General features: G+C 46.7%; 11 protein-coding genes across 11 annotated transcripts; 5 read left to right on the top strand and 6 right to left on the bottom strand.

The window, feature by feature from the left end:
- Nucleotides 1–97: 97 nt before the first annotated feature.
- On the bottom strand, nt 98–1,400 carry hacA (transcription factor HAC1; the record flags this gene model as incomplete). Its single annotated transcript, XM_033569805.1, has 3 exons — nt 98–212; nt 281–1,141; nt 1,198–1,400. 3 exons carry the CDS (start codon nt 1,398–1,400, stop codon nt 98–100), a joined length of 1,179 nt encoding a protein of 392 aa, XP_033428611.1.
- Nucleotides 1,401–2,877: 1,477 nt separating this feature from the next.
- ENP1 (snoRNA-binding rRNA-processing protein ENP1) lies at nt 2,878–4,469 on the bottom strand (the record flags this gene model as incomplete). The annotated part of the gene is made up of 3 exons (XM_033569804.1): nt 2,878–3,739; nt 3,809–4,041; nt 4,098–4,469. 3 exons carry the CDS (start codon nt 4,467–4,469, stop codon nt 2,878–2,880), a joined length of 1,467 nt encoding a protein of 488 aa, XP_033428610.1.
- A 705-nt stretch (nt 4,470–5,174) lies between these two features.
- Nucleotides 5,175–7,028, top strand: ATNIH1004_005143 (SPRY domain-containing protein; the record flags this gene model as incomplete). The annotated part of the gene is made up of 1 exon (XM_033569803.1): nt 5,175–7,028. One exon carries the CDS (start codon nt 5,175–5,177, stop codon nt 7,026–7,028), a length of 1,854 nt encoding a protein of 617 aa, XP_033428609.1.
- A 337-nt stretch (nt 7,029–7,365) lies between these two features.
- On the bottom strand, nt 7,366–9,078 carry HER2 (glutamyl-tRNA(Gln) amidotransferase subunit HER2; the record flags this gene model as incomplete). The annotated part of the gene is made up of 4 exons (XM_033569802.1): nt 7,366–8,246; nt 8,314–8,489; nt 8,555–8,870; nt 8,940–9,078. 4 exons carry the CDS (start codon nt 9,076–9,078, stop codon nt 7,366–7,368), a joined length of 1,512 nt encoding a protein of 503 aa, XP_033428608.1.
- Nucleotides 9,079–9,485: 407 nt separating this feature from the next.
- On the top strand, nt 9,486–10,857 carry ETR1 (enoyl-[acyl-carrier-protein] reductase; the record flags this gene model as incomplete). The annotated part of the gene is made up of 2 exons (XM_033569801.1): nt 9,486–9,679; nt 9,816–10,857. 2 exons carry the CDS (start codon nt 9,486–9,488, stop codon nt 10,855–10,857), a joined length of 1,236 nt encoding a protein of 411 aa, XP_033428607.1.
- A 171-nt stretch (nt 10,858–11,028) lies between these two features.
- ATNIH1004_005140 (uncharacterized protein) lies at nt 11,029–12,651 on the bottom strand (the record flags this gene model as incomplete). Its single annotated transcript, XM_033569800.1, has 1 exon — nt 11,029–12,651. One exon carries the CDS (start codon nt 12,649–12,651, stop codon nt 11,029–11,031), a length of 1,623 nt encoding a protein of 540 aa, XP_033428606.1.
- A 664-nt stretch (nt 12,652–13,315) lies between these two features.
- PDB1 (pyruvate dehydrogenase (acetyl-transferring) subunit E1 beta) lies at nt 13,316–14,654 on the top strand (the record flags this gene model as incomplete). Its single annotated transcript, XM_033569799.1, has 4 exons — nt 13,316–13,563; nt 13,632–13,755; nt 13,836–14,122; nt 14,183–14,654. 4 exons carry the CDS (start codon nt 13,316–13,318, stop codon nt 14,652–14,654), a joined length of 1,131 nt encoding a protein of 376 aa, XP_033428605.1.
- Nucleotides 14,655–15,091: 437 nt separating this feature from the next.
- ATNIH1004_005138 (putative C2H2 finger domain protein) lies at nt 15,092–15,881 on the bottom strand (the record flags this gene model as incomplete). The annotated part of the gene is made up of 3 exons (XM_033569798.1): nt 15,092–15,691; nt 15,764–15,790; nt 15,873–15,881. The coding sequence occupies 3 exons, from the start codon at nt 15,879–15,881 to the stop codon at nt 15,092–15,094; spliced, it is 636 nt and encodes a 211-aa protein (XP_033428604.1).
- A 692-nt stretch (nt 15,882–16,573) lies between these two features.
- TRM1 (MCP1 family protein) lies at nt 16,574–17,665 on the top strand (the record flags this gene model as incomplete). Its single annotated transcript, XM_033569797.1, has 2 exons — nt 16,574–16,802; nt 16,875–17,665. 2 exons carry the CDS (start codon nt 16,574–16,576, stop codon nt 17,663–17,665), a joined length of 1,020 nt encoding a protein of 339 aa, XP_033428603.1.
- A 671-nt stretch (nt 17,666–18,336) lies between these two features.
- Nucleotides 18,337–20,394, top strand: TRMT1 (tRNA (guanine26-N2)-dimethyltransferase; the record flags this gene model as incomplete). Its single annotated transcript, XM_033569796.1, has 1 exon — nt 18,337–20,394. The coding sequence occupies one exon, from the start codon at nt 18,337–18,339 to the stop codon at nt 20,392–20,394; it is 2,058 nt and encodes a 685-aa protein (XP_033428602.1).
- Nucleotides 20,395–20,829: 435 nt separating this feature from the next.
- On the bottom strand, nt 20,830–26,516 carry FAS2 (trifunctional fatty acid synthase subunit FAS2; the record flags this gene model as incomplete). The annotated part of the gene is made up of 3 exons (XM_033569795.1): nt 20,830–20,940; nt 20,999–25,938; nt 26,003–26,516. The coding sequence occupies 3 exons, from the start codon at nt 26,514–26,516 to the stop codon at nt 20,830–20,832; spliced, it is 5,565 nt and encodes a 1,854-aa protein (XP_033428601.1).
- Nucleotides 26,517–27,304: the final 788 nt, after the last annotated feature.

Below are 27,304 nucleotides of genomic sequence, written 5' to 3'. Positions count from 1 at the left end.
TCATTTCAAGTATTACTGTACATATACAGCACCAAAATCTCAGCATTCCTTTCCCATAAACAAAGACGTCAACGTCTCGCTCTTATTATTTGAACTCCTAGAACTCCGTGTACTCCTCCTTGTTGGCTTTACGATACTCAAGCGCTGACCATTTTGCACTGATTTCAAACCACTCAAAATTGGTTTGCGTCGTCCCGACTTCTCGAGGCGATCTATCGTCCATGCGAAGGTTAATAAATACTCCCAGGTGTAAAGGCACCCCTCAGTACCAGCTGCCGACACAGACACCTGGGACAAGCTATCGCTAACAGCTAGCTGCAATGCTCTGCCCGTCGCATCGCGAAGTGGACGCGCCAAGGCTGGATTGCATGCTAGAAGTCTGGCGAGAAGCCTCATCCGAAAGTGTGGACGGCTCGCTGCTTTCGAGACCGACAGGCTCGGAGTCGAAATTAACCATAGAATCAAATGGAAATGCCGATAGATCTCCTCCTTCGAGAATGTCAAAGGCGAACCCATCTTCAAGGACTGAAGAATCTGGCTCAGCGGAAGAATCACAGTGGAATAGGCGGTGGAAGTCATCGTCAGAAAGAGGAGCTGCAACATCATCTGCAGCGTGATTTCGAACGCTTGAGCCGAGGTCAAACAGCGGGAGAGCGCTTCCTTCTCCTTCGAGTCCACCGACGGACACTGCAGGTCACACAACACCACTGCAGGATGTTGTGCCACATCGGGGGACTCAGCCAGAGTAGAAGGCTTCAGGGTAGGGGAGTAGTCTGTTAAAGATGGAGTAGGGAATGGAATCCTCTCGAGAGGAAGTTCTTCATGTTCACGTTTGAACAATGTTGGAGTAAGAGTTGGAGACTCGGTAACAGGAGAGCCGGCCTTCGGTGTGGTACCGCGAGAGCTTCGGACTTCAGCAGCCAACTGGGCAACCTGTTGACTCAATAGGTTGTTTTCAGCCTCCATTTGAGATAAGCGCTGCATAAGAAATTGGTTCTGTTGTTCCATTTGGATCTTTTCATTTTCCAACTTCTCCATTTCGAGCCTCTTCCGCTCACGGGAAGTCTGGGCGGCAGCGCGGTTTCGAAGAACCCGTTCAATACGGCGCTGTTCTTTTTCGTCTTCCGTCTTTGCTCGTTTCCTGTAGGTTCATTAGAGGGAAAGTTCATCAAAGACGGTTCTGGATGTATGGCATACCTAGGAGGCAAGTTGGTTTTGGGAACTGGTAGCTCCTGACCCCATGACTTCCTCTTCTTAGCAGGTTTCTTATCCTCCGTCTTCACCTCCGCTGTCTTCTCACTCGGATCTTGCAACGACGTGTCCGCCGGAGAGACGGTAAGCACTGGGATATCTGATGCCGGAGTTCCGGGCAAGGAGTCGACTGAGAAGTCGTCTTCCATGGTGAAATGTATCAAGATTTGCTTTGCGCTGCCAAGTCAAGAGCAAATGATAAGTCGGAATAAATCTATTGCTGCGTAGAGGGGTAGTAGGCAAAAGGCACAGAGTGTTCGGGTAGTAACTTAAGACATCCACTAGCCGAGATCAGTATGACAGAAGCCAAGCTGTCATTATGATCAACGCCGCGAAGTAGACTGCGGTCAGGCAGTCTTTCGGGTAGCGGAGTAAAAAGAGGACAAGTGTTCAGAAGTTTGAGGAAGAAGCCAGAGTGTAGGAGGGAAATGGTTGTCCCTTTTAAAAGGCCAGCGTGGCCAGATCAGCCCGCCTGCAGTAAGGGGGCGGAGTTGCTGTCGTCAGCTATGGAACGGTAATATTACCTGGAATCCAGTAATTCTCATTCCGAATGATAGAATTGGAGGTAATTTTTCCTTTCCGGGTTGGTACGGTGGTGGTATCGTATTTGGCCCGGTGGTTCTCGTTTCTGGGCGGCCTCGATCCGCAGTCTCAGTGGGCTCTACCTGTGACACCGGGCCCACTGTATCAAGTTGGCAAGATTGAGAATGCTCCGTCGGGCTCCGGCAGGAAAGATCTTCGTGCCATTTTTATCCCTACCTATACGTACAGGCCCTAATATTATGGCCTAAATTCATCTGTGGAGCAATGGGCCTCAGTCCATTAGAGGCAGAAGATTGCTCTAATTGTGATGATGCCAAGGACAGAAAACCAAATAATAGAAACCATTCTGAGGGTCTAGACTCTATTTTTATTCTCTACTCGTACTTTAAGCCCGCACTTGTGGGTATCAAACATCCAGATATAAAATTCAAGCAAGCTTCAGCAGAGAACAAACAAAAATATGAAAGTAAAAAATAGAAGTGGAACACTGTTACAGAGTGCTCTGTGCACTGTTTCTAGGTAGTTTGGAACTACCGAAGTATGTATAGTTCTACCTATCTCACTGGGCTTCCCGTACATCGTTTCGAGATTTTACTTATTATATTGTAGAGAGGCGAATGGTCTCTCTCGGCCACCTGGATTCTAGCATAGACACCGATCACATTTGGCGTGCTCAGATGTCAAACTGCTCTAACCATGGTTAGTTATGTCTTGATCCCTAAACATTGGAATGTGTCCAGGCTGCTCGCTTTGAACAAGATGTACATCGTATTTAACAGGTACCTAGATACTCTTAAAAGTAATAAAAATATTGGAAGAATAGGAGTCCACTAAAGCGAGCTTTTTCCATCGAGGAATACGATCATCATTAGAGCGTGTGACTGCGTCTGGAAACTGGAAAGCAGATGCGATAAAAACAAGATGGAACATGAAGAGAAGGGGAAGAAAAGAAAAGAATAAAAAACCAACGCCTATCCCAATCACAGATCATGATAAGATCATATCCAATAGAGTTATGTGCAAAACTTTCTTGTCTCCATGGTCCCAGACGGAGAAAATGGGAGAGCTCTTTTTAAATGATTCTTAAAGCGTAACATCCATTGTGTCATCTCCAGCATCTAGAGCACCTTGCTTTTCAGGGTCTGGAACAACTATGCCTCGTCCACGGCCAGCCAACAACTCCCGCCTAACCTCGGGTCCAATGTCTTTATGACCACGCACCAAAAGCAAATCCAAAAGTGCCTCTCGTTGATCCTCAGTGATATCATTGCGGTAGCGCTGGGCAAAGACCAACAGTGACTGATGCCAGAGGACCGGAAGCTTATACGATTTTAGTGGCCCATCTGTCATCATTGAATCTTCGCCACCGTCGCCCGCACGAAAGCGCAGAAAATGGAAGACAAGAGCATCGATCACTTTGTAAGGGAGTGCGTACTTCTTCTCAAGAAAGACGCGAATGAACATATTAACGGCCCCAGTGCTTTCCAGGGACCTTAAGGATTGCTCTGCAGAGAGGTCGCACATGCGAAGTAGAGCAGCAGCGGAATGGAGAACCGGAATGGAGACCCGCGCAATGACCGAAGAGACAATATGAGCCTCACGCAAGGTACAGGTGCCACTAGAGACAAGAGGGAACAACAACCCCTTGAAAAAACAAGCGGGCTTGTACAGGGCCTTCTTCATCGAGTTGTAAGTATGCACATTGAGCTTCTTCGTCTCATGAATCTCCTCGCGAACACGGTCTAGCAGCACTGTAGAGATGAACTCTTGCGCAACTGCTGGCTTAGATGAAATAAAGATCCTCGTCCCAGCGTATACAGCATTAGCTGACCATGATTCTGGACGAGTGATAGAGAGGAGAGTCGGCCAATTGGGAACGGAAGGTAGAATTTTGAAGGGTTTTGGGAGAGGACCAGATTTATAGCGGGACAGGATCATGCCGACTCTGCTGTTTAGTCAGAATAATACTGAAGGAATCATCGGTGAGAATGATCTATCTGTCGACAACGCTTACTTTTCGTATACTTCAACGGCCTTTGCCGGTATCTGCACAGCATCTTCTGGCAACCCTCCACCCTGAATAAATGGACCACTATCTCCAGATTGCTTCGCTTCGTGTTCCGCGATCTTCTCTAGGATGAGGTCGGCCAAATTTGTAGTTTCTTGCTCGCGGGGATTAAAAATTGGGTCCTCGTCACCGCCGGGTATAAATTTATGAAACATATCGAGATCATTGGGATCAACTTCCTATTAGAAGATTAAGATGTGCAAGAAGATTGAATGGCCCGGACTTGTCGACATACCACTTCTTCAATTTCCTCCTCCTCATCCCACTGGTCATCTCGGAACTTCTCATCGTCATCTGATAAAACTCCATTCTCTTCAAACCGCGATTCGAAGTTGAAAGCCGAATTAACCATATCCCCCGTAGTGCCCATTGATTCCCTGCGCTCAGCCGCATCTTCCTCCGCTAACTCTTGTCCAATCTGCAAAATTTTGCGAGACAGCTTTGCATCCACAAAGCGCTCGCCATCTTCCTGGACCACATCTGACCGCGATTTTTGTTTGCCTTTCTTACTGGATTGGGTCCGTAAATGGCCTGCAGACATAATATCCTCCGCTAATGGATTATGCCTTCGGGCAGCGGCGGAGCGAGAAGGCGTAGCTTTCGGCATGTTTGATCGTCCTCTTCGCGTTTTGCGAGACAATATAAAAGTCGGACTTTGGACTATCGCATACAGTAAATTTTATTCTTTTTCTCTTTCTTTTTCTTTTTCTTTATTTTTTTGCGAGGTGATTTGAAAGAAAGATTAACACGTTTTGCCTTATTCAGTAAATCCAACCTCGACCTGTGTGTAAATTTCTGGGTCATGTAGTCCTCGACCTTTTTTTTTTTTTTTGGTACTAGCTTCACCGCTTTTTGAATTGATAATTAGGACTGGTAAATATTATTGACCGTCTTAATGCCCCGCTATGCCATTGTCTCAAGCCTAAATTTTCTGCCACCATTACCTTTTGTTGACCGCCTTTAAAGCCAACACAACAAAACTACCCCTACTCCTTTAAAAACCATAATCCATACCGAGGATTGAACTGCATTAATGGTTTCAGGTAAGGAATATTGTCATATTTAAATAGACTTCCTGGACTCTAAACTCGACTTTGACATAGCTGATTTAGCTTAAATCGATTCAATAAAAGCGAAAACCCCAGGCATACTTGATCTACTTTCTTTGGGCTTCAGACCATTTCACTTTCATTGCTCATTTCCGATACTGCAGTAATCCCATGATTGAAAATATCTAGCTTTAAAATTGGAGCGGAACTGTTTAATACTTTTTCTTAATATTTATTTTTCTCTCTGCACAGTACCACCATTTATGACATCAACACAGCCAAACGGGTCTTCGGCGCCCTCATCTAACATTAACTCACCAATATTGCCGACCGGTAATACAACGCTATTTAACGGCTCTTTACCTGATGCAAACGCAAGATCTTCGCCTGCACCCCCGAGTAATGCATCAGTACCAGCTGATACTGCAAGATCGAAGCGCAACAAACGTGATAGTCGGAAGAAACGTGAGGCCAAGGGATTGGACCAGGAAAATGCACCAAAGAAGAGAGCAGTTGCTGTCCACAATATTGCGCTTCCAAGCTCAGATCTTAGTATTCTTCGACCGCTACTGCTTGCCGAGCCCAGACCGTCGGATTTACTTCCCCCACAGCCTCGCCAGCTCAACCTTGTGAACCGGAGAACGTCAGATGTCATTGGACAAACGTGGAGCTTTTACGAAGTTGTTGACAAGCTCACTAATAAGAATGGCTTTCGCTATGGCTATGCTATAGCTGATCCAGCGTTTCCACATATTAAATACCGTCAGACCGACGTTTGTCCTTATCATGCACGATTCAGCTTCGAGGACTCGCCAGCAGCGATCTTTTTCAGTAAAGATGCGCTCGCAGTTACAACCAGCGAACCATGGCATACGGCACGCGCCAATGTATGCGCTAGGGAAGGAAACTTCTACTATGAAGCACGTATCATCAACGGCGTCACCAATGACTCGCAAACATGCACTACCAACGGCGTTTCCGGAGGTCCTTCCAAGGGTCATGTCCGTCTTGGATTCGCAAGAAGGGAAGCGGACCTTGACGTTAACGTTGGGGTTGATTGTTATGGGTACGGAATTCGGGACGTCAACGGTGAAGTAGTTAATCGAATGCGCTGCGAGTACTTTTTCCCAAAGGGCGAGTCAATCCGCGAAGGGGACGTTATCGGAATGCTCATTTCCCTTCCACCACTTTCACTCCATAGGAAAGTAGTCGAAGGCACCTATGATCCTGCAACCGACAAGAATACCAGCGTGTCAAACTCAGAGATGCCGTCAGCAGTGAACATTATCCGTGACCGAATTCCTTTCCACTATAAGTCTGATTTTTGCTGGCAGCAATCAAATGTGTTTCCCACAAAACATTTACGTGATTACGCATTCAATCTCAAAGAAACACCAACTTTTGGGCCTCCCTCGCCGCTGAATAGTGAAGACGCATCTTTGCGAACACTTCCAGGATCGAGTATCACAATTTTCAAGAATGGTACAAAAATGGGTACACCTTTTAAGGAGCTTTACGCATTTCTTCCACCAGCGAGTCGGCTTGCGAATGGCACTAACAATTTGGGTCTTGGGGAACGAGAGAATGCAGATGACGGAATGATTGGATACTTCCCTGCTGTGAGCTGCTACGGCGGTGGTGCGGTTGAATGCCGCTTTGAGGGCCCTTGGTGGATTGGCCCGCCGTCTCATACAGAGACTGGAGAGCCAATTCGAGCAATAGGAGAACGCTTTAACGAGCAGATTGTAGAGGACATCGTGGCTGATATTGTTGACGAGGTCGAAGCGATGCTGATCTGGAGTGGTGTGGATGGAGATGTTGTCGACAACTCCGAAATTGATGGCTCCAACTCTGGTCCTGTTGGAGGTTCTGAGGTGCTTAAAACGGGTGTTGGAGCAGCATATGAATCGGCCTTGTCTCCAGGTGCCAAAACCGAATGTACGACTACCGAGAACATCGTTGCTCATAGAACGACAGGGCTACCAGAGTTAGACCCTGGCAATACACTTGAGGATGCAATGGATGTGGATGCAGTAGACATGCCCCAGGCAGAAATATCTTCAGCGGTTCCTGAAAATACAGCCGTTGGTGATGATGTTGATAAACCTTCGTTGTAGCAAAGGGATCACGAGGGCATATAACACAGATCAGCAAATATATCTGTAGCCAGGAAATGGGAGGATCTTATTCGCAGTCCTGGCGTTAATCATCGCCAGCATATTGAAGTCCTCTTTAAGTGTTCATGTTTCCTCACTGCGCAAATGCACAGCGTCCTTGTGCATGCTCATCCTAGGTTACGAACTTTTAGCTCCACAGAAATCATGTAACAGAGCGCAAAAGCATGGATGGCACCGACTGAAGTATGTTTGTATAATAAGAGTAAGCAAGTGATTAAACAAGTTCATTCAAAAACATATAATCTCAATGCATGTAGGGTATTGACACGGGCCATGTTTAGAAACCCCTTCCCTCTAGGCACTTCCCTACTTTCAACACAAGCTCATCATCTCCATATTGACCAATTATCTGGATGCCTGCTGAATCTGCATCTTCAGAAGCTTGACAATCACTCGCTATGGTAACTGGAACAGAAACGGATGGGAGACCAGCTAAACTGGCAGGTACAGTAAAGACGTCATTCATATAAGCATCCAAGGGTGACACTACTGTATCAGAGCACATCAAGTCTGATATGCGAGGTGGTGATGACGGGGCAGTCGGGCAAATAAGAATATCCACACCATTATTTTTTGGCTCTATCCCAACGCCAGGTAGACAGAAAGTCAAGGGTTGCGCGGCGTTGAAAATGGCATTGAAATCATGCTGGACGAGACGTCGGATGCGCTGAGCCTGGATAAAATAATTGTCAATAGCATCAGCACTCAGGCTGAAAGTACCAAGCAGGATTCTTCTCTTGACTTCAGGGCCAAGTCCTCCACCTCTCGTATTGGCATACAAATAGCCATCTTGCTCTAGGTGATAATCGGGTTCCTCGAAACGCGTTCCATACCTGACGCCATCATACTTTGCCAAGTTTGAAGAGGCCTCAGCGGGTGCGAGCACGTAGTAAGCTGATAAAGCTAGCTTAGTTGCGGGAAGAGAAACCGGGCGAATGCTATGTCCCTGTTGTTGCATATAGCTCAAGGAGCGGGACCAGGCGAGGCGAATAGAAGGGGCAAGCTCGGATATGTTATACTCAAGTGGGACACCGATCTTAAGAGGCACGGTGTTCATCCGGGAAGAGAGAGAGGGTGCTTCTAGATGTGAAGCGATTCGGGAACGAGAAGACGGCGAGAGACTTGTTGGGTCGCGTGGGTCATATTTGTTCAAGATACCTGCATGCGAACAGCCATGAGCAACCTTTGCGCCTTAGAGAATAACAAGATATATAAGAAGACATACTGAAGATATCACGGACACTAGTCGTGCTCTTCCCTAGAATACCAACGGTGTCCAGCGAGTTGGCATATGCAACCACGCCCCATCGGGAAATTAGCCCATAGGAAGGCTTGAAGCCAACAGTCCCAGTATATGCGGCGGGGAGCCGGACGGAGCCCCCTGTGTCAGTGCCCAGCGCTCTACAGACAATTCAGGATTTGTTTAGTAAACAAATTTTTACCATCGGACTCAGAAAACGACATACGCATAGCATTGATCCGTAGCGACAGCCGCAGCACTTCCTCCTGAACTACCGCCGGCGGAAAGAATGTCCCCGTTGTGTAAAACTCCAACGGATCCAAAGTGCGAATGGGTTGAATACGAGCCCATACCAAATTCATCGAGATTCGTCTTTCCTGCTACAACAGCCCCTGCGCTCTCCAATTGTTCCACCACCGTTGCATTTGATGGGCTGCTGAATTGTTGTAGAATCCCAGAGGCACATGTCGTCGGTAGGTTGCGAGTGCATATGTTGTCTTTAATGGCGATTAGACGACCATCAACCTTCGATCGTGGCTTTCCTGGATAAGGGGAACACCTGTCAGCTGAAGTCAAAACACTCAGGTCAGGGCACATAATCGCATTCTCACCCTTCTCCCTGCGGATCTCCGCATCCCGCACCCGCTCCAGCCACTGGCCTGAGGGCCGCAAAGTGGTTATGAAAGCATTGAGGGCGACCTGGGATTTTTGCTTGGCTATACACCTCTCAGCTTCACGCAAGAGGGACATTTAGATGTCTAAAATACATGGAAAATGAGCCCACATAGCAAAACGGTGGATCCAAAATAGGCAGTTCGCCCATGCGGGCTCACAGTGGGTCTTTGCACATCCGTGATTGGTTCAACGGCTGTCGGTTACATATGATGGATGTCAGCACTCATAGTGAAATGCCTAGTTATAGCCAACATCTAAGGGAGGAAGAAACAAGAATTATATAAAAGGATACAGGCATCGGCATCAGTATCGATACACAAGCAAGAAATTACAGACACCCTTGGATAATTGATCGGAATACAAATTTATCGGCATCTTTGGTTTTCCGTTGGCCCGACGACGGTTTTAGAACATCATCCAGATTTTGCTAGGGAACACAACAGCTCCCCGTCCAGCTCCCTTACTAAAATCAGTTAGATCATATGTACCGACTCTCCTTTGGTCGGTACTTCTATAACACCAATAACTATGTTTTCACGAACCGCAGTTCAATCTGCAGTTACGACCTCTCGAAGCGATGCGATCTTCTCTCTGAAATCCCGAGTCGCCTGCCCCTTGCCCTCCGCAGCTACACATCGGGGTCGAGGCGGCATTTTTCCGAATTCTTTAGTGGGAGGTATAAGGTGCATCGCCGTTTACGGTTATACGCAAGCCCAGGCGCTTATATATTCGCGATACGGAGAGCCGAAGGATGTCTTACAGTATTTGCTCCCTTACTACCACCATGTATACCGCTTACTGAAACTTTATAGGCTTCATAGACACTCCATATCCCCTCCTCATGGTACTCAGGTCACACTTCGCCTTCTAGCTGCGCCTCTGAACCCGGCCGACGTGAACCAGATCCAGGGCGTGTACCCAAGCAAACCGCTTTTCCAAACAGCGCTCGGCACTTCGGAACCGTCTGCCGTTGCGGGAAATGAAGGCGCATTTGAGGTCATTGCAATTGGGTCTCGTGTCAAGAACCTTAATAAGGGGGATTGGGTGGTAATGAAACAAACAGGCCAGGGCACCTGGCGCACGCACGCTCAAATGGACGAGTCGCAATTGATTAAGATTGAGAACAAAGACGGGTTGTCTTCGCTCCAGATCAGTACAGTCAGTGTGAATCCGGTCACAGCATACCGAATGATCAAGGACTTTTGCAATTGGGACTGGATGCGTACTGGGGAAGAGTGGCTTATCCAGAATGGCGCAAACAGTGGTGTTGGGCGCGCTGTTATCCAGCTAGCGCGCGAATGGGGTATCAAAACCCTCAATATTATCAGAGAGAGGGAGAGCCCAGAAATGACTGCAGTGCTCAAGAAGGAGCTGTATGAACTGGGTGCGACTGCTGTGGTGACAGAAACTGAATTGCTTTCTGCTCAATTTAAGCATCTCGTGAATGAACTTACTCGTCAGGGAAAGGAGACAATTAGGCTTGGTCTCAACTGTGTTGGTGGTAAGAGCGCGACCGCATTAGCCAAAGTTCTTGCTCCAGGTTCGCACCTGGTCACTTATGGCGCAATGTCAAAGCAACCGGTCTCTTTGCCCTCCGGGCTTCTAATTTTCAAAAACCTCGTGTTTGATGGCTTCTGGGTTAGCAAATGGGGCGACAAGCACCCGCAGCTTAAAGAAAACACCATCAATGATGTGCTACAACTGACTCGAGCAGGCAAGTTCAAAGATATTCCTGTGGATGAGATCAAATGGAGCTGGGACACAGAAGGGCCTGTACTTGTGGCAGGCGTGCAAGAGACCCTTAGCGGCTACCGCAGCGGAAAGGGTCTATTCAAGTTCGAAGGCGGAGACTAGAGGTTTTGCTACATTGCCCGGCTGCACTACAAAATATTTGTCTTTATGGTCGCTAAAATTACTGCGCGAAATAGAATGGAAACTCCTCACCAAACCCAAAATATGTGAGGGTAACATGACGCGGTGTGGGAAAGAATGACGGTCGTGAAGCCAAGAACAATGTGAATAAACTTAGACATCACCACAGCTCCAGTTATTCTTCACCCAGTCCAAAATGAGTCTTGTGAATGTCATGGATGGCATGTACACATCACTATCCCTCGAAATATCAACATCAAGATTGGCGAATTTAGCTGCAAGAGCCACGTAAGACTCTATAAAGTCAATGTATACAAGGTCCACTATTTCAGGGATTGCAGATTCATTTAATGACATTCGGGCCTGAATGCAGTTTGGTATGCGATAAAAAGGGATGGGAGAGTGGATGGTGTCATCGCCGTCTCTGCCCCCATCGTCAGCTGTGGTATACCCAGGTAGAATAACAGGCTGAGGGTGGTTATCGCTCATCAGTGGGAATTGGTCTGTGTGCTGATCACGCTCCATGATGCCCTGGTAAATAATCGAATCATGGTGATATATTGACTGTTCAGGGGGGGCAAGTGGCCATATATAATGACTTTGACTGTCGGAACTGTCAAGAATCTGGGGTTGTTTATTCAATATCTCCAAAATCTGTTTTGCTTTTTGATAAGGAATATTTTTCAGATAACGAAATCCGCTTTCAAATGGAGATACTATAAAACTAGTGTCTTGGGTAAAGGGCCCCTTGAATATATCAAAGCGGATTGCACCAGTATTAACGATGGCAAGGGTGGGCTTCCCAACTCGAGATTTATCTTTCAAGAATTCAGGCAGTACCTGTGTCTCAAGCCAAGAGTAAATGCTACTCTCATTAGGATACGGAACTCGAGACATCCAAAGATCCCGAGGGGCGCAGCCATGTATTTTGTCCAATTGAAGGGCGCTTCTAGATTCTTGGATAAATCGGGACACATTCCGACCCAGTTCTGTTGTAAATGATTCAGAGTCAAGACCAGTATGGTGAAGGAAGGAGAAAATATTGTTATCAATATATCTCCTGTGGAAGGTGGGGGTTGTGAAAGAGGGGTTTCTCTGCCTCTTGTTCGTAGATAAACCGTCTATCGACATGAAACCTATAGTTTCCATAAAGCGCCCACTTGCCAACCCATATGCTTTAGAATCGAGTCTGGCAAAATCACGGATATGATAATGACCACCAAAGAACTGGATTGGTATATCCTGATGGACGGCCCTGATTTCTTTGAATACAGTATTATACTCTTTGGAGTGAACCGGCACATGGCCAATCACAAGAAAAAGGTCAACATCCTTGTCCCTAACTGCTTCTTGGAACCAAACCTCTTTGACAGTTTCTTCTACGGGGTATACCATAGTGTTATTGTAATTCATCCTGAAATCAAAAAGGAATCCAAAAGCAGTGATGCGGATGCCCTGATTTTCAGTAGTGAATTTTTTAAAGCGAGGAGCGAGCGGCACAAGTACTTTGGTGATGGGATGTACAATATCGATGTTCGATGCTAGGTAATTCCCTCGAAAGTTGGTCACGGTGGTGAATAGTTCAGCCTCGGATGTGTTTTGCTTGTACAGTTCGTGGTTTCCGGCCGAGATGAGGTCGATATGCTGTTCCCGCAAGATCTTGGAAATGTAGACGCCTTTCGGCTCAGATGAGTCATATAGTCCATTTCCTTCCACTCTATCGCCTGTATCTACCACCAGCAGATCGACACCCTGAGCGTCCGCCTTCTCTCGCATGCGTGATGTAAAGGAGATATAATCACCCCAGTCTGCGGAGTAAAAAGGCCTATAGCTCATTCAATTAGTACAGGATTAGAGAAGCGTTCGTGAAAGCTTCCTGGTCATACTCCTGTAAATGGCCAGCCAACCAGCCATGAGTATCAGTGGTATGAAGAAAATTGAGTTGTCCCCATTTTAAGTCGCGTAATGGTGCTGGGACTGGATCAGGTGCTGTGGGCTGAGCAGCGAGAATGGGAGAGCCAAAGAAAAGATTCAAGAAGAGCAGAGCAGGAGCATATTGGTTGCAAGTCATTCTTTTATGGAGAGGTATTTTGGTCAAGGTTATGTCCATAAAACAAGGCCAAAGTACGGAGTACTTAGGTACCTACTGTTATCATGTTTTGAGCTTCAGCTTTGTTATTATCAATAATCGGAGACCGGAGGTCGCACGACCGAAGAAGCCGCCGGTGAGATATTGGGTCTTAGTCAGCTTAACCCAACAGACTCGCGCGGGTTCTCACCAAAACCAAAAAAACTTGGGTATTGACGACAAAAGATCCAAATCGGAGTTGCGGTCTGGTGCCTTTTCTTATAATCACCTCAACTTCGAATTGCATTTACAGCAGAGGATCTGTGCGCATTATCTCGTCCCATCTGTTGGATTTTGTGACCTCGATCGGCTATGGCTGCTCCCCGTGTTTTCCGCCCAGCAGCTCGTCTGCTCTCTTCGCGCCATTCTACCTCATTACGCCCTTCCTTTTCGCAATCTGCATGCGCTCCTTCACTTCTACGTTTCCGGAGTTATGCTACGGCAGGCAATGTCAAGGAGGTCACTGTTCGAGATGCACTGAACGAAGCTCTCGCAGAAGAGCTGGAAAGCAATAAAAAGACTTTCATCCTTGGAGAGGAAGTCGCACAGTATAACGGAGCGTATGCATCCCTGCTTTAGCCATGCCCCCAACATCACTTTGCGTTGCTGATCTTCTCGCGATCTCCAGCTACAAAGTGACACGAGGTCTATTGGATCGTTTCGGACCTAGGCGGGTTATTGATACCCCCATCACAGAAGCAGGCTTTTGCGGTCTGGCAGTTGGTGCAGCCCTTGCTGGCTTGCACCCTATTGTAAGTCTATATCGAACCAATACTCTAGATATTCTTTTACTAGAAGTGGCCAGCAAGCTAATCGACAATTGGGTGGTTAGTGCGAGTTCATGACCTTTAATTTTGCCATGCAAGCCATTGATCAGATCATCAACTCGGCTGCGAAGACCCATTATATGTCTGGAGGTATCCAGCCTTGCAACATTACATTCCGTGGGCCAAATGGATTCGCCGCCGGTGTCGCCGCTCAGCACTCGCAGGATTACTCAGCTTGGTACGGAAGTATTCCTGGACTGAAGGTTGTTTCGCCCTGGAGTTCCGAGGATGCGAAGGGTTTGTTGAAAGCTGCTATCCGTGATCCCAACCCTGTCGTGGTTCTGGAAAATGAGTATGTTGATTTCTGACTAAGCAAAGAAAAGAATACAAAGGAGAAACTAATAATGTATAGGCTCATGTACGGCCAGGCCTTCCCCATGAGCGAGGCAGCCCAGAAAGATGATTTTGTCCTCCCTATCGGCAAAGCAAAGATAGAACGCCCTGGAAAAGACCTAACCATTGTTTCCCTGTCTCGTTGCGTTGGACAGTCCCTCAACGCTGCTGCCACCATCAAGCAGAAATACGGGGTCGAAGCCGAGGTGATCAATCTGCGCTCTATTAAGCCTCTCGATGTGGAGACGATAATTCAGTCACTCAAGAAGACGGGCCGCCTCATGGCCGTCGAATCTGGATTCCCAATGTTTGGCGTCTCTTCTGAAATTATGGCCTTGTCCATGGAATATGGTTTCGACTACCTGACTGCCCCTGCTGCCCGTGTAACTGGTGCCGAAGTGCCGACGCCTTACGCCGTTGGCCTTGAGCAGCTGAGCTTTCCCCAGGAGGACACGATTGTCGGTCAAGCTGCAAAGCTACTCCGTCTGTAATTTAATTTTGCTTGAGCAGCGAATGGGAAGAGCTCAATAAAACCCGCAATAGAATCATCAGCTTAGTACCCCTTTCTGCTGTGACCATCTACCCGAGGACTTCTTGGTCCAGTTCTTATTTTGAAATATGTACAACAAAAGATTCAGCTTCAATTTACATTTATAGATTTTATGTCCAAGGTATGGTCTTGGGTTGTTTCTGGAAGTTCGATGCAACAGTCTCAGTGAAATCGGGCTATAGTGGAGCCATATACCTATATTTCCCCGGAGGATAGCTTTAGTAACAACCCGTAGGCAAAACACCTTTCTTTTTCTAAACCATTGTTTGTATCTGAAAAACATCAAGGACTCAATTATTCAGAACTCCTGGCAGGGTAACACCTAGTGCGAACTCCACACCGAAATAACGCCAACCTGTACGAAGGCCAGGGCTGTTCCTACACCATAGTAGGGGTGGATTTCACTGTTCTAGCCCCAGTGCACGTTGAAGAACAATCTGTCGGTCTCCGAGGGTCATACCATTCACCGCCTCCCCCATTATTTTCGTACTCTTCATCGGTGTCGCTCTGTGTATTGTCATGTTGGAAGCCACTTGAGCCATTAAGCAGTCGATCTTGAACAAGTTCATTCGTTTCGGCTATTTCCAATTGATCATTGTCATCATCATAATCCCCAAGCACGTTTTTCTTTGTTGGTGCTGCAGGCCCTTTCACAGCTGTAAAGGAGCTCTTGAACCCTCCTTTCTTGAATCCTCCTCCACTACCTCCAGCTTTGGTCGCCCCTCCTATTCCTGTAGTTGTACCATTCTTATTGGTGTCGATTACTCTTAGCCCAGCTTCTGCATCGGCTTTTTTCTCTGCCCGTCTTGCTTTCTCAGCAGCATTAGGGTCCCGTGATAACTGTTTCAGATCCTGTAGGCGTTTGCGATGTTGATGGTCATAAGAAGAAATATGTGCTTCGTATTCTGGGTGTCGAGAATACGATTTATTGCAAAGGGTACACGTAAAAGAACTTAAGGCAGAACGCGCTGATTCAGTCTAAGAAATGTTGGCACATTAACGTGGTGTCCCGCGTTGTCCCGCGTAAAATGCGATTCGAAACCAGCGTACCTTTGGAGTTGGGTTTATAAACCCTCGCTATATATCAAAGCAAGCTGATTTAGCAACCTAATCAGGCATAGTACACTTGAGCCATAGGGATAGTAATATGCAGACATACAGGTGCCATCTTTATCCGCCAGTGAGTGATACGTCCACATGAGCAAATCCTTAAGAGTTCATATGAAGGTGCAGGACAAGCTGCCTCACCAAAGGCGCACCTGTTCTGCCGACTGAAAACCACTGCCAAGTTCTAATATGGCTATTGTGTAACTAACAATAACAAAGGGAATTTGGTTTATAAAAATGAACCTATAGAAGGATGGTTTAAGCCCACCAGTGGTGCTTCCAACTAGCAGAATTACAAGTCCACTTCCGGAAAATGGAGACTCCGCCAAGCCACCTTTTTGCAGGATTGTTGCCCACAGTTGTACATCCTCTTATCAGATTAACATTCTAAATTAAACAAAGCTTTTCAAACGTGCCATTCTAAAAGAAGACTACGTAACCTTGCTCTTCATATTTAAATTATATATCTTCCATTACCGAAGATACTGATCTATCTTACATTTATTTGATTCATGTTTTATACGGGTAAAACCCCGACCAGTTGAATGGGCCACCAACCCTTCAAAGGGTGGATTGGTCTGAGCTGACGGATGTCCTACTTAATTCTACAAAAATTCCAACCGCAACGTCAATTCTAAGCCTTAACAGATAGACGTTTATGATACTAGTCCCTTATGCTAGTGACTTCTCGTTTCCTATCCTTTACTCTTTTTGACTCCTTTTTGGGCCTCTTTTCTGAGACTGATCCCCCCTATGTCGTCTTCGAAGAAATGCAGTCCACAAAAGCCAAGCGAGGTCGACACTCGCTCAACAGCTTCCTTACAGGAGCTAGAACCGTCTCCTGTGCAGGATGAATTCCCAGACATTGAAAGTAGCGAATGTGCTACCACTCAAGACTCACAGTCTGTATCACAAAATTGGTCCCCAAGTTATTTCTCCTCCCCCAAACTTGGTCTCCGTGCGCATGGATGGCATTCCTGGCGTATGTTTAGGACTTTTTGTCACCTTCTACCCCAACTGTATTCGAGCTTTATACTTACGTACATCTTTCTAGTATCCGCGCTGCAGAAATTCTCCACGTACCCGCCTACACTGTTCCTCGTGTTACACTTTACCAATACTTCCCTAATTCCCCTGATAACTCGTTCAGTGCCCGCTAGTGAACGATATCTTCTCCTCACGAGACCTGTGTACCAGGCACCATTACTTGAGCATGTGGTCCTAACTGTCCCAGCTGTAGTTCATATGGCCACCGGGGTTGCTCTCCGCGGCATCCGTTGCTCTCGTCAGGCTCGGTTGTACGGCGCAGATACTAGGTCGCAGAGATACCTGTTGAGCTCTTGGCCGCGCATGAGCTTACAAGCATGTCTTGGATATGTGTTGATCCCATTATTGGGTATTCATGTCCTCGTTAACCGCATTACACCGTGGATAGTGGATGGTGGAAGCTCCGGCGTGGGGTTGGGCTATGTGTCGCAAGGATTCACCCGGGGTCCTTTTTTTTGGAGCGTATATTATCTATTGTTCGTTTCTGTCGGAGTGTGGCATATCGTTGGAGGGTGGGCCGCCTGGATGGGATGGAGAGTCACTACAATCCAGAAGACACGGAGGAACAAGAAAGGTTCTCTCGGGGGCTACCTTGGGCACAATGAAAGGGAACAACGGACCAGGAGATGGGAGAAGATATGGTGGATAGTCAATGGTATTGCAGCAGTGGGAACGTCCATCTGGCTGGCAGGAGCTCTAGGGGTTATCGGGCGTGCTGCAGGACAAGGAACTACTTGGGAGACTACAAGTTGGAATAAAATATACAGCCAAGTGCCTGTCCTAGGAACTTGGTTCTAACATGGATGCATGGAAACATTTCTGTCTGTCAACATCCTGACGTCTGGCATCGCTAGTGTAAAATATCTATTATATTTAGAATAGTATCTTTATTGATTGTAGGAAGATGATATAGCGATACCACCGTAGTTAAATATAGTACTGTTTTATATACAGAAACCTATATATATAATAAGAGGTTAAAGGTTTTACGACTCCTCCCCTCTTTTCTTTTTTTAAGCGCCTATATACCAACCTACCTAGATCGCGCAGAATATAGAGATAGAGTATACTAAATACATCTTATAAGGAGTAGGAGCATAATCTGTAGATACCTTGCTAGTCAGGTCACCCAAGATTCTTAGTTAATGTTACCTTTGTACTCCATAGTCCGTAAACTATGACTTGGTCCGTGCTTTATTTTTTTTAATTTTTTTTTTTTGGCCTAAATCCAAATATTCCATGGACATCGGCCAATTCTTGCATTCCTCATTGTGTCCACTTCCAACTTTACTCTGTCTAAACGGATGAGTTCGAATCCCTGGATTCTTTATCGCTTTACGAAATCCACGAGCACTCGTTTACTTTCTGGCTCTGTCAGCCCCATCCTGATACCCAAGAACATCCATGTCATTCCTCGATATCATTTCGACCAACCAGCCTTGCGGTATTTTCTATCTCCATATTCGACAATGGAAACACCACTGCCACCCCGTATGTCTGGTGGATACGTGCAACACGATGGCAAAGAATACAAGGCAGTAAAAGAAGGATTAGCCTATATCCTGAGCCCACCTACGCAGTCTGCAGCATCAGAGGAAACGAAGACAGATCCCACAACGTGCGAGGCAACTCAGTCTGTGTTTTATAATCCGATACAACAATTTAATCGTGACCTAAGTGTGCTTGCAATCAAGGCCTATGGCGAACATCTGCTGTCTTTAAAGAAGCAGAAAGCTGCCAATAGAGCGCGGAAGAGCGCGGAAGCCATATTAACAAAAGGTACAAAGCGAAAGAGGGACGAGTTATATGGAGAAGTGCAGGACAGTAAAAGTGAAAATGATGAGAGATTGGTGCCAAGTCCCAATCAGTTGGATTCGCGGGCGTATATGGAGCAGAACAATTCGCCATCATTCACTATTCTAGATGCGCTTTCAGCTACTGGTTTACGGGCGTTACGATATGCTTCAGAAATTCCATTTACGACTCGTATTGTTGCGAACGATTTATCGCCCTCTGCTGTTCAGTCGATGAAGATGAATATTGAGTACAACGGGCTTGGGAAATTAATTGAACCCAATATTGGCGACGCACGGGCTTATATGTACAGTCGCTCAAACATGCACAGAGCCCAGAGCATCGGAAATTCTTCTAGTAGGTTTGATGTCATTGATCTAGACCCTTATGGCTCCGCAGCGCCATTTATGGATGCTGCACTGCAAGGAGTGAAGGATGGAGGTCTGCTCTGCGTAACCTGTACTGATGCTGGTGTATGGGCATCAAATGGGTACCCCGAAAAGTCATTTGCGTTATACGGCGGTGTCCCAATCAAAGGCTCACATTCTCATGAGGGTGGATTGCGTCTGATTTTACACGGTCTTGCGATGTCTGCAACCAAATATGGACTTGCAATTGAGCCACTTTTGTCTTTATCAATTGACTTTTATGCTCGAGTGTTTGTTCGTGTTCATCGATCACCGGCTGAGGTCAAGTTTGTTTCGGGTAACACAATGATGGTTTATAACTGTGATTCAGGATGCGGGGCTTGGTCAACGCAGCCTCTAACTCAGACGAAGCAGAGGCTTGACAGGAAGGGGACACCCTTTTATCACTATGGGTTCGCTCAAGGTCCAGTTGCAGGGACGCAATGTGAGCAATGCGGATTCAGGACTCACATAGGTGGTCCAATGTGGGCAGGGCCTTTACATAATCCCCAATTTATCCAAAAAATTCTCGACATGCTCCCCGAAGTAAACAAGGATACCTATCAGACTGCTGACAGGATAGAAGGCATGTTGATCACAGCACTCGAGGAAGACCTATATATCAACGATTCTGCCACACTCCAGACTCCAGTGTCTGCCGACATAGAGGGCAGTAACTCTTCTCCAAGTAAATGTTCAGCTATTATTCCACGAATGAATCCGGCACAACGAGAACCACATCCTTTCTATTTCAGCCTCAGTTCTTTGTCCAAAGTTCTTCGCACGTCGACTGTTCCGTATGATACATTCTGCGGAGCTCTCCGACATATTGGCTATCGGACCGCCCGTAGCCATGCAAAGCCCAACACAGTGCGTACCAATGCTCCTTGGAGCGTGATCTGGGAAGTTATGAGAGAATGGGTGCGGCAAAAGTCCCCAATAAGAGAAGGTGCCTTAAAGGCGGGAACTGCTGGCGCCACCATCATGGCTAAGAGTCGAAAACAGTCGCGGGAATCCAATGGAGGAAACCAGCTGTTAGAGGTTCTGAGGAATGAAATTAAGTCTGCAGTCGAGAGTGGAGATAATGTTTCTGATGTGGTCACCAAAGTGGAAGCAGCATTATATCGCTCGAGGGCCCGGCCGTCACATGAGAGTTCTGAGACAAATCGAGATTTGGGCGTTCCAAACTCACAGGAAAGCACACTGGAGATTATTTTTGATGAGGCTTTAGGTAGAGAAGCATCCAGTAAAAGGCGACTTGTGAGGTACCAGACCAATCCTCGAGCGAATTGGGGCCCCCTGAACCGAGCATCTGGTGGAGGATGAGGGTGAAAAGTATCGTTTGAAGCTTTATCAACTGATCGTGCATTGTGTCTCGCCTATTGAGCACCTTTATAAACATCTTAATTGCTACCTTCCATTACTCGTGGTAACGTACGGCACATTCTAGAAATCTCCCCGCAGCGTAGTCCAATTTTGGTTCAAACCAGAGCGAAACAGCGACATATTAAGCATCAGCACACCATTTATCCCGTACTTCCACTTATCTCAATTAAATGCAAATAGTACATAGCTACAAATGGCTACAAGCGCGCACCTTGCTTAGAACTGTAGATCAATTGCCCTCGTACGACACTTCCTAGCCCCTATGACAAGCTAATTCAAGACAAAATAGCCAGGAAAGTGTGCAAAGTTGTATCATGAAATAGACGACTATCTATGCTAAACACAACAAAACCATAGAATTTACTCATAAATACATTAAAATTTTGAAATAGCAACTGCCACGGCCTGAGAATCGCTATGACTTATGCTGACAGTGACCTGCTTAACACCATTCTGCCGGGCAGCCTCAGCCGCAGCACCATAGAGCTACTCAAAACGTTAGCCGCACATTTCAAAACCCAAGTCGGGCAAATTAGAAACTTACATTCACGAACGGCGCTCCAGTTGCATCATTCACAATTTCGATGTCTTTCAGAGGAGCACCAGCTCCCTTGCTTGAAACACCCAGGGATTTGAAAACAGCCTCCTTCGCACTCCATCGTCCGGCAAATGATGCATGCGGAGAAGCCGCCTTGCGACAATATTGCTCCTCGCTGATTGTGAAATTTCTCTTGATAAACGTTTCGTTGTCAACGTTAACAGAATCAATACTTTCCACATCTACTCCGATCCTCGAGTTGTCAACCACATGGGCTTTCGCCAACGATTCAACCATTTGTCTCGTACTCTCAGCACCTTTGTCGTTGACCTTGGGAGGTACAGCAGGAAATTTCAGCTCAGAGGACTTTCTGTCCACTGTAACCCGATAATCAGGATTTAAGAAAACCTTGCTTTGGAGGTCATCTTCATACGGCGCCTTGTTCTTAGCCACAAAAATACTGTTGTTGATCAACCCGTTGTGGAAGAAACGGTACGCCTTCTTTTGTCTAGCCTCAACCTTGGCTTTGTAGGCAAAAAATTGTGCGCGGTCAAGGGTTGCGTACAAGTACTTGGGATGGATACCGATAGCTTGAGCACCCTTCTGGCCAAAACCAAAAGAGGTGACTGAAAAAGCCTTAATACCATCTGTTTGAATGCTACGACTCGGGTAGACAATGTAATCGAACTTCTCCATTGCCTTATCCACATTGTCGGCATTTCGGTTGCCAGGAACAAGGCCGCTATCAAGGACCTGCAAACAGCCGTTGAACATCCAAGCACCAGCTGCACCTTTCGGGTGTCCCGTCAGGTATTTCTGGAAGATCCCCAGAAGAGCGTTGCCTTTCTGGCGGCCTAGATGCTTCATCTGCTGGCAAATAACGTCGGATTCGTTTTTGTCATTTGCCACAGTGGAGGTACCATGGAAAGAGGCAACGCCGATATCATCAACAGTAAGACCCCATGAAGCAAGTGCGCCTCGAAGGGGAGCGATACGAGAATCTTGTTTCCAAAAGTTGTTTCCAAGGCTGAATTGCGCGTCCTTTTCTTGCCGAATAGCTTCACGTTCAATGTGCTGGGCTCGTTCTTGCATATATTCTGATTGGTTAAAGGATTCGTGACCCTGGGCTCTCATAGCCTCAGCCTCTTCCTGGAGATACAGCAGCTCAGACTCCTGCCATTCCTTGATTTGCTTTCTTCGCAATTCCAGCTGTCGACGGCGATATTTGATGTCTAGCAAAGGAGATGGGAATTTGCCTGGATTCTCCCGGGCAGTAGTTAAAACGCCCTGGCCTGGCGCAGGAACAGAGCGCCCAATCTTGTCTGTTGCTGTCGTCGTCAAAGCAATAACACCGTGAATGGGCACACCCATATCCAAAGCAAGCTGTGCACTCATCAGGAGTTGCATTCCGCAACCTTGAGATTCCATAAACCCAGCACGTGTTGTTGTTGTGGGTCGAGACATTTCTTGCGGAGTTCGACCATGAGCAAATTCATCTTCAGCATTACTGGTGGCCTTCATATTGGCAAACTCATACGACCCCTCTTCCTGGAAGTCATCGAACCCACCGACAAAGCAGACACGAGCTTTCCCTTCAACAATTGTCTCGTAACCAATATCAACCGACTCAACAGCTGTAGCACAAGCACCAACAGGGGTTTTTATTGGTCCTGTAGAAGATAGCAGTAGCATGTTAACCCACGCACTCATGGTATTAATGAAAGACTCTTGAAGAATATCTTTCTGGAGAGGCTTGTCCAGATAACGATCTTTGTACATTCCTCGCAGAGCGTGTGTCCCTCCAATACCAGAGCCAATGCAGTTGCCGACCTCAGACAGGTGAACGTACTTATAGAATTCATATGGATCGGTGATGCCAGCAGAGAGCATTGACTCAGCGGTACACACAAGAACGAACAATGTCACCGGGTCAACCTGTTCAATGATATCATCAGGAATACCATATCGCTTTGCGTCCCAGCCAGTCGGAACTTGGCCAGCGACAAGTCGATCAAACTGAAGAGCCTTGGGAATGAGAAGAGTGGCACCCTTTTTAAGACGGACGGTAAATTCTCCTGATTCTGGAACCTCAAAGGTCTCAACCTTATCTCCATGTTCCCTTTTGAAGTCTTCCGCAGTCTCCTTCGAAGCCTCAAACGGATCCAAATCTTCCTCTATCACAATTTCTTGGAGTAGCTGCTTCTTTTTTGGGTCATAGCCCTTAAAAAGTTCAGGCTCGATAAGTCGAATTCCGGAATGTTCAAGAATATACTTCTCATACTTTGCCTTAATGTCCTTATCATCCACTGGTTCGCCTGTCTTCACATCAACCCAGCCTGAATATGTTTTCCCCTTAAGTGGACCATTGTGATGCTTAATGATTCCCATGATCCAAGCCATTTCCACACAGCCTTCTAGAGAGAACTTGCCATATGCTTCCATCTCCCAACGAGTCCGCGAGTTACCCCAAGGACCAACTTCTGAGAATCCAGTGACAACGACGACTTTGTCCAGGTTGACCATACCTTTGAGGGTCTCGTTGAGGGGCTGGATATCATCGTCCCATTTTGGCAGGTTGGGGAACTGAAATTTGATATTGGCACGTGGCTCTGCAATTGCACGTTTGTAGAGCATCTCGCTGTCCTCTCCATTGACGATTTTGTTCTCTATGGCTGTCTCCTTGATCACCGCTTTACGAACATCACTTGTCGCCATAATGTCTGTGCGGAGCTTGGTCATAAGGTCCTTAAGATCAGGAATGAACTGCAGCCCACCGTTAAGGTCAGCCCATATAGGGTCAAGTTGACACAGGTTGACAATTGTAGGTGCCATCAGGCCGAGAAGATTCAACGCCATCTCTTGTTGCGAAAAGGTCCGCACACCTAGTTTCTCAACGCCTTCAGCAACCATGTTATTGCCACTCATTAATCCAGTACCACGAGTCCAACCAATTACAGCACCACAGATAGTTAGGTAGTTATGCCAGCTTTCAGAATACCAACGGTTGAATAACGTTTCCAAAGCAAGCTTAGACTCGGAATACAAACCGTCGTTTCCGAAAGTACCATGGTTAGGGGACAAGGGGAGAATGACCTGGGCTGGGCGAGTCTCAAAACCATTCGTCTGTTTTTGAGTCTTGATGCAGCCCAACAGCCGCAAGAGATTGGTCAACATAATGCGATGGGCGAGTTCTGATTTAGAGTCGATGTTGTCAATCTCACGACCATTCTCTGGAATTGCAGCAAACGGAATGATGAAGTCCAAGTCCCAGCCAAGGCCTTTCTTGGAGTCATAGATATAGTTAACAAGAGCCTCCACATCTTGCTTGCTACCCTGGTTGAAAGGGACCACGACCAACTGCGAGCCACGGCTACCATAGCGGGCATACATAGCTTGATAGTACTCCGTCACTTCCCGCGAATACCTGCTTGTAGTCACAATCACCTTGGCTCCACCACTGATCAAGCCTTGCAGGACCTCAGCACCAATTGAGCCAGCACCAGCGCCTGTCATCAACACGTTTTTCCCTTGGAATGTCAAGCCAGACCGGGCAGCTGACTCCAAAACATCGAGGTAGACACCAGTTAGCTTCTTATTGTATTCCCAGCCATGCTCCGTCTTCTTTTTGAGATGCAAGAAAGGTATGGTTTCGACCTTGCCCGTACTTCCATTACGCTTGTGTCCGTTCCGTCCGGATTTCTTGGTATGGCTGTTTTCTTGCGGCATGATCTGATTCTCATTCATACTCAAGGCGCGGATCACTTCCTTATAAAGAGTGCTGAATTGCAACTGCGACGACTTAGATAAGCGGTGTTGTCGTCTGATTAATTTATAAACGCTCCGAAGATCATCTTGCACCTTAGCTCGATTGCTGTATTCCGAAATAGGGCCACCCTCTGCCATTTGCTTGACGTAGTGCTCTAATTTGCGGGCACTGGATCGAGGAACCTCCTGATAACCAACGTTCCCTCGTGCATCTACAGTCGTCTGTGGACCGGTAGGGATAGCCACATCCTTGTAAACAGGCGCGACCCCAAGAACCTCCTTGCAGTTTTCTATAAGCTGCTGACCAAGTTCCTTGGCAAGTTGATACGTTTCTCCCCGGTCGGTGGGGCAGTTGTCAATATGATACTGCATAAATTCGAGCAAAAGCGGGTTCGAGCGGTTCATGATTCGGATACATTGACTCACGATCTCGCGATCAACGACTCTTAGTCTTCCAAAGATGATATCATAATACATGCTCAGAGCATCCTGTCGAGCCCAGTTCCAGGAGGAGTCGTATACACGGGCTTTCAAGGAGTCAAAGGCTGGCTCAATACCAGAAGCGTAGAAGTCACCATGTTCAGCCTGCCACAAATCCAGCTGAGCCTGCAGCGTTTTCTGGCTCTCTTGTGAGGTGATAAATGCTTTCTGACCGGCTCGTAGATCCATCTTCAAGTATCGCGCAATTATTTCCAGTTGTTGCTTAAAAAGGGCCCGCTGATCCTTAGTTAAGGCATCGATGGCAGCCGGGTCCATAATCATTCCTCCATTGCTTCCTCCATTATCACCACTGTTTGTCGGTACAGAAAGGCTGATACCTGCATTGACCGCATATTTATTGGCAACGTCATCTAGATATGCCTTCGCATCAGGCTCGGATCCAATGCGAGAGGCCGGCTCCATTGTAAGAGCAAGGAGAAGGACTCCGTCTTGCCTGCCAGTCCCTAAGCCCCAGCGCGTCTCCAAATACTTTCGTACAGCTGTGATATTAAAACCCCCAGGCATCTTGGATGACACCAAGCGAGCAATGAGAGAAGTAGATTGTTTACCTAGCTGTCCATTGAAAGTCGCCTGCATAGATGCACCTAATTCATCAAGAGGCGTGTCTTCGGGCTTTTCTGGTGTAGAGCCAAATTCTTTGCCCAGATCACCAAGAATTTCATTCTGCAATGTCGATTTACCTGCAATTAAATAATAATAATTAGCATACAGCGAAAGTGTCATCGCGCCTATCGCGTTACTTACCTCCTACCAGATCCTTGATCGCCTTGCTCAGGGGCACATCTGACAAGCTTTTTTTTAATTTCTGTGCCACCAGTGTCCTAAGGACGTCTACAGCTGTAACCGGGGCGTCTTCGACTGCTGCGGCAGGCCCGGTACTGGCAGGTGGCAGCGAAACTGGCGCTGTTGCGACTGCTGGTGCAGGCGCCGGAATGCTAGCTGCAGGTGCCGCCGCCATTTCGGGTTCCTCCTCCACAGGATCTACATCATAATAAATTTCCTTAGCATCTTTGTTGTAGCAGAGTATTTGGCGTTGTACAGAGGTCGCGGCATCGTATGCTTCGTATTTAGATGCGATTGTTCGTCTTGCCATCCCACCTAGTGTGTCTGCAGGGCCAATTTCAACAATTCTTTCGGTTCGCTGCTCCGCAAGAATAACATCCTGAGTCTCAATCCATCTCACCGGTGACGCAAACTGGTAAGCCAGAAGCTCTACCAATAAGGTATGAGCAAGCTCCTGCTCGATTTCCGGTCGCATAGCTGAAATATTTGGAGTTTATGTCAATTATGACAGAAACGCTGAAATTTCAAAGGTGGCAGGCAGGTATAACCCTCCAATTATGTTTATTATGTCTTCTTATCAAAAGGAAGAATCCACTCGATTCGTTTTGACTGTCCCTTTGTGAACTGCTCTTTAACAGTGGTAGCCGGTAAGACGTACTGTACAGAATCACACGGAAAAAAGGGGTGGGGGGGTAATTAAACAATAACCTATTTAACAATGTCGAACTATTTAGGTTTGCACAGGTCAGTATAGATACTAGGAATGTGTGATCTTGCATTGGTCTCTCTTGTTATCTGGACCAAGTCCGGTGATGTAGGGGTGGGAAAAAAAAAAAAAAAAATGCCTGGGGGGATGGGGCACAACATACACTGTAATGAAATCAATAAACCTTCTAAGTAAGAAATTGCCAAGTAGGATCACCCCAGTTTAAAATCATGGGCGGTGAGGATGGTTCACCAGTGTAATAGAAATAAAGCAGAGCAAAAGAAGGTAGGGAACGCCAAATGAAAGAAGAGATAAGAGATAGAACAGATTCTTGCTGAACTTTTGGTGGGTGTTGTTGGGGCGGAAGGGAGAGCTACTTGGGTACAGGCTTGGTTCCTACCTAGCAGACCAACTTCACCTCACGTCTTTAAGCAACCCAGCTAGTTAGCACAGTAATAAAGCTTGAGACTTAAGTGCAAGGAAGTAATTAATGACTCTGTAAAGGTTTAAATACTATATGTAGATTTTTAATACTTAAAAAAAAAGTAAATAAATAG

This window comes from Aspergillus tanneri, assembly GCF_003426965.1.
Source record: "Aspergillus tanneri strain NIH1004 chromosome Unknown AapTan_3_pilon_pilon_pilon, whole genome shotgun sequence".
NCBI classification, from domain to species: Eukaryota; Fungi; Ascomycota; class Eurotiomycetes; order Eurotiales; family Aspergillaceae; genus Aspergillus; species Aspergillus tanneri.
The sequence above is the reverse complement of the archived record's forward strand: the minus strand, read 5'-3'. Positions and strand labels throughout refer to the sequence as shown.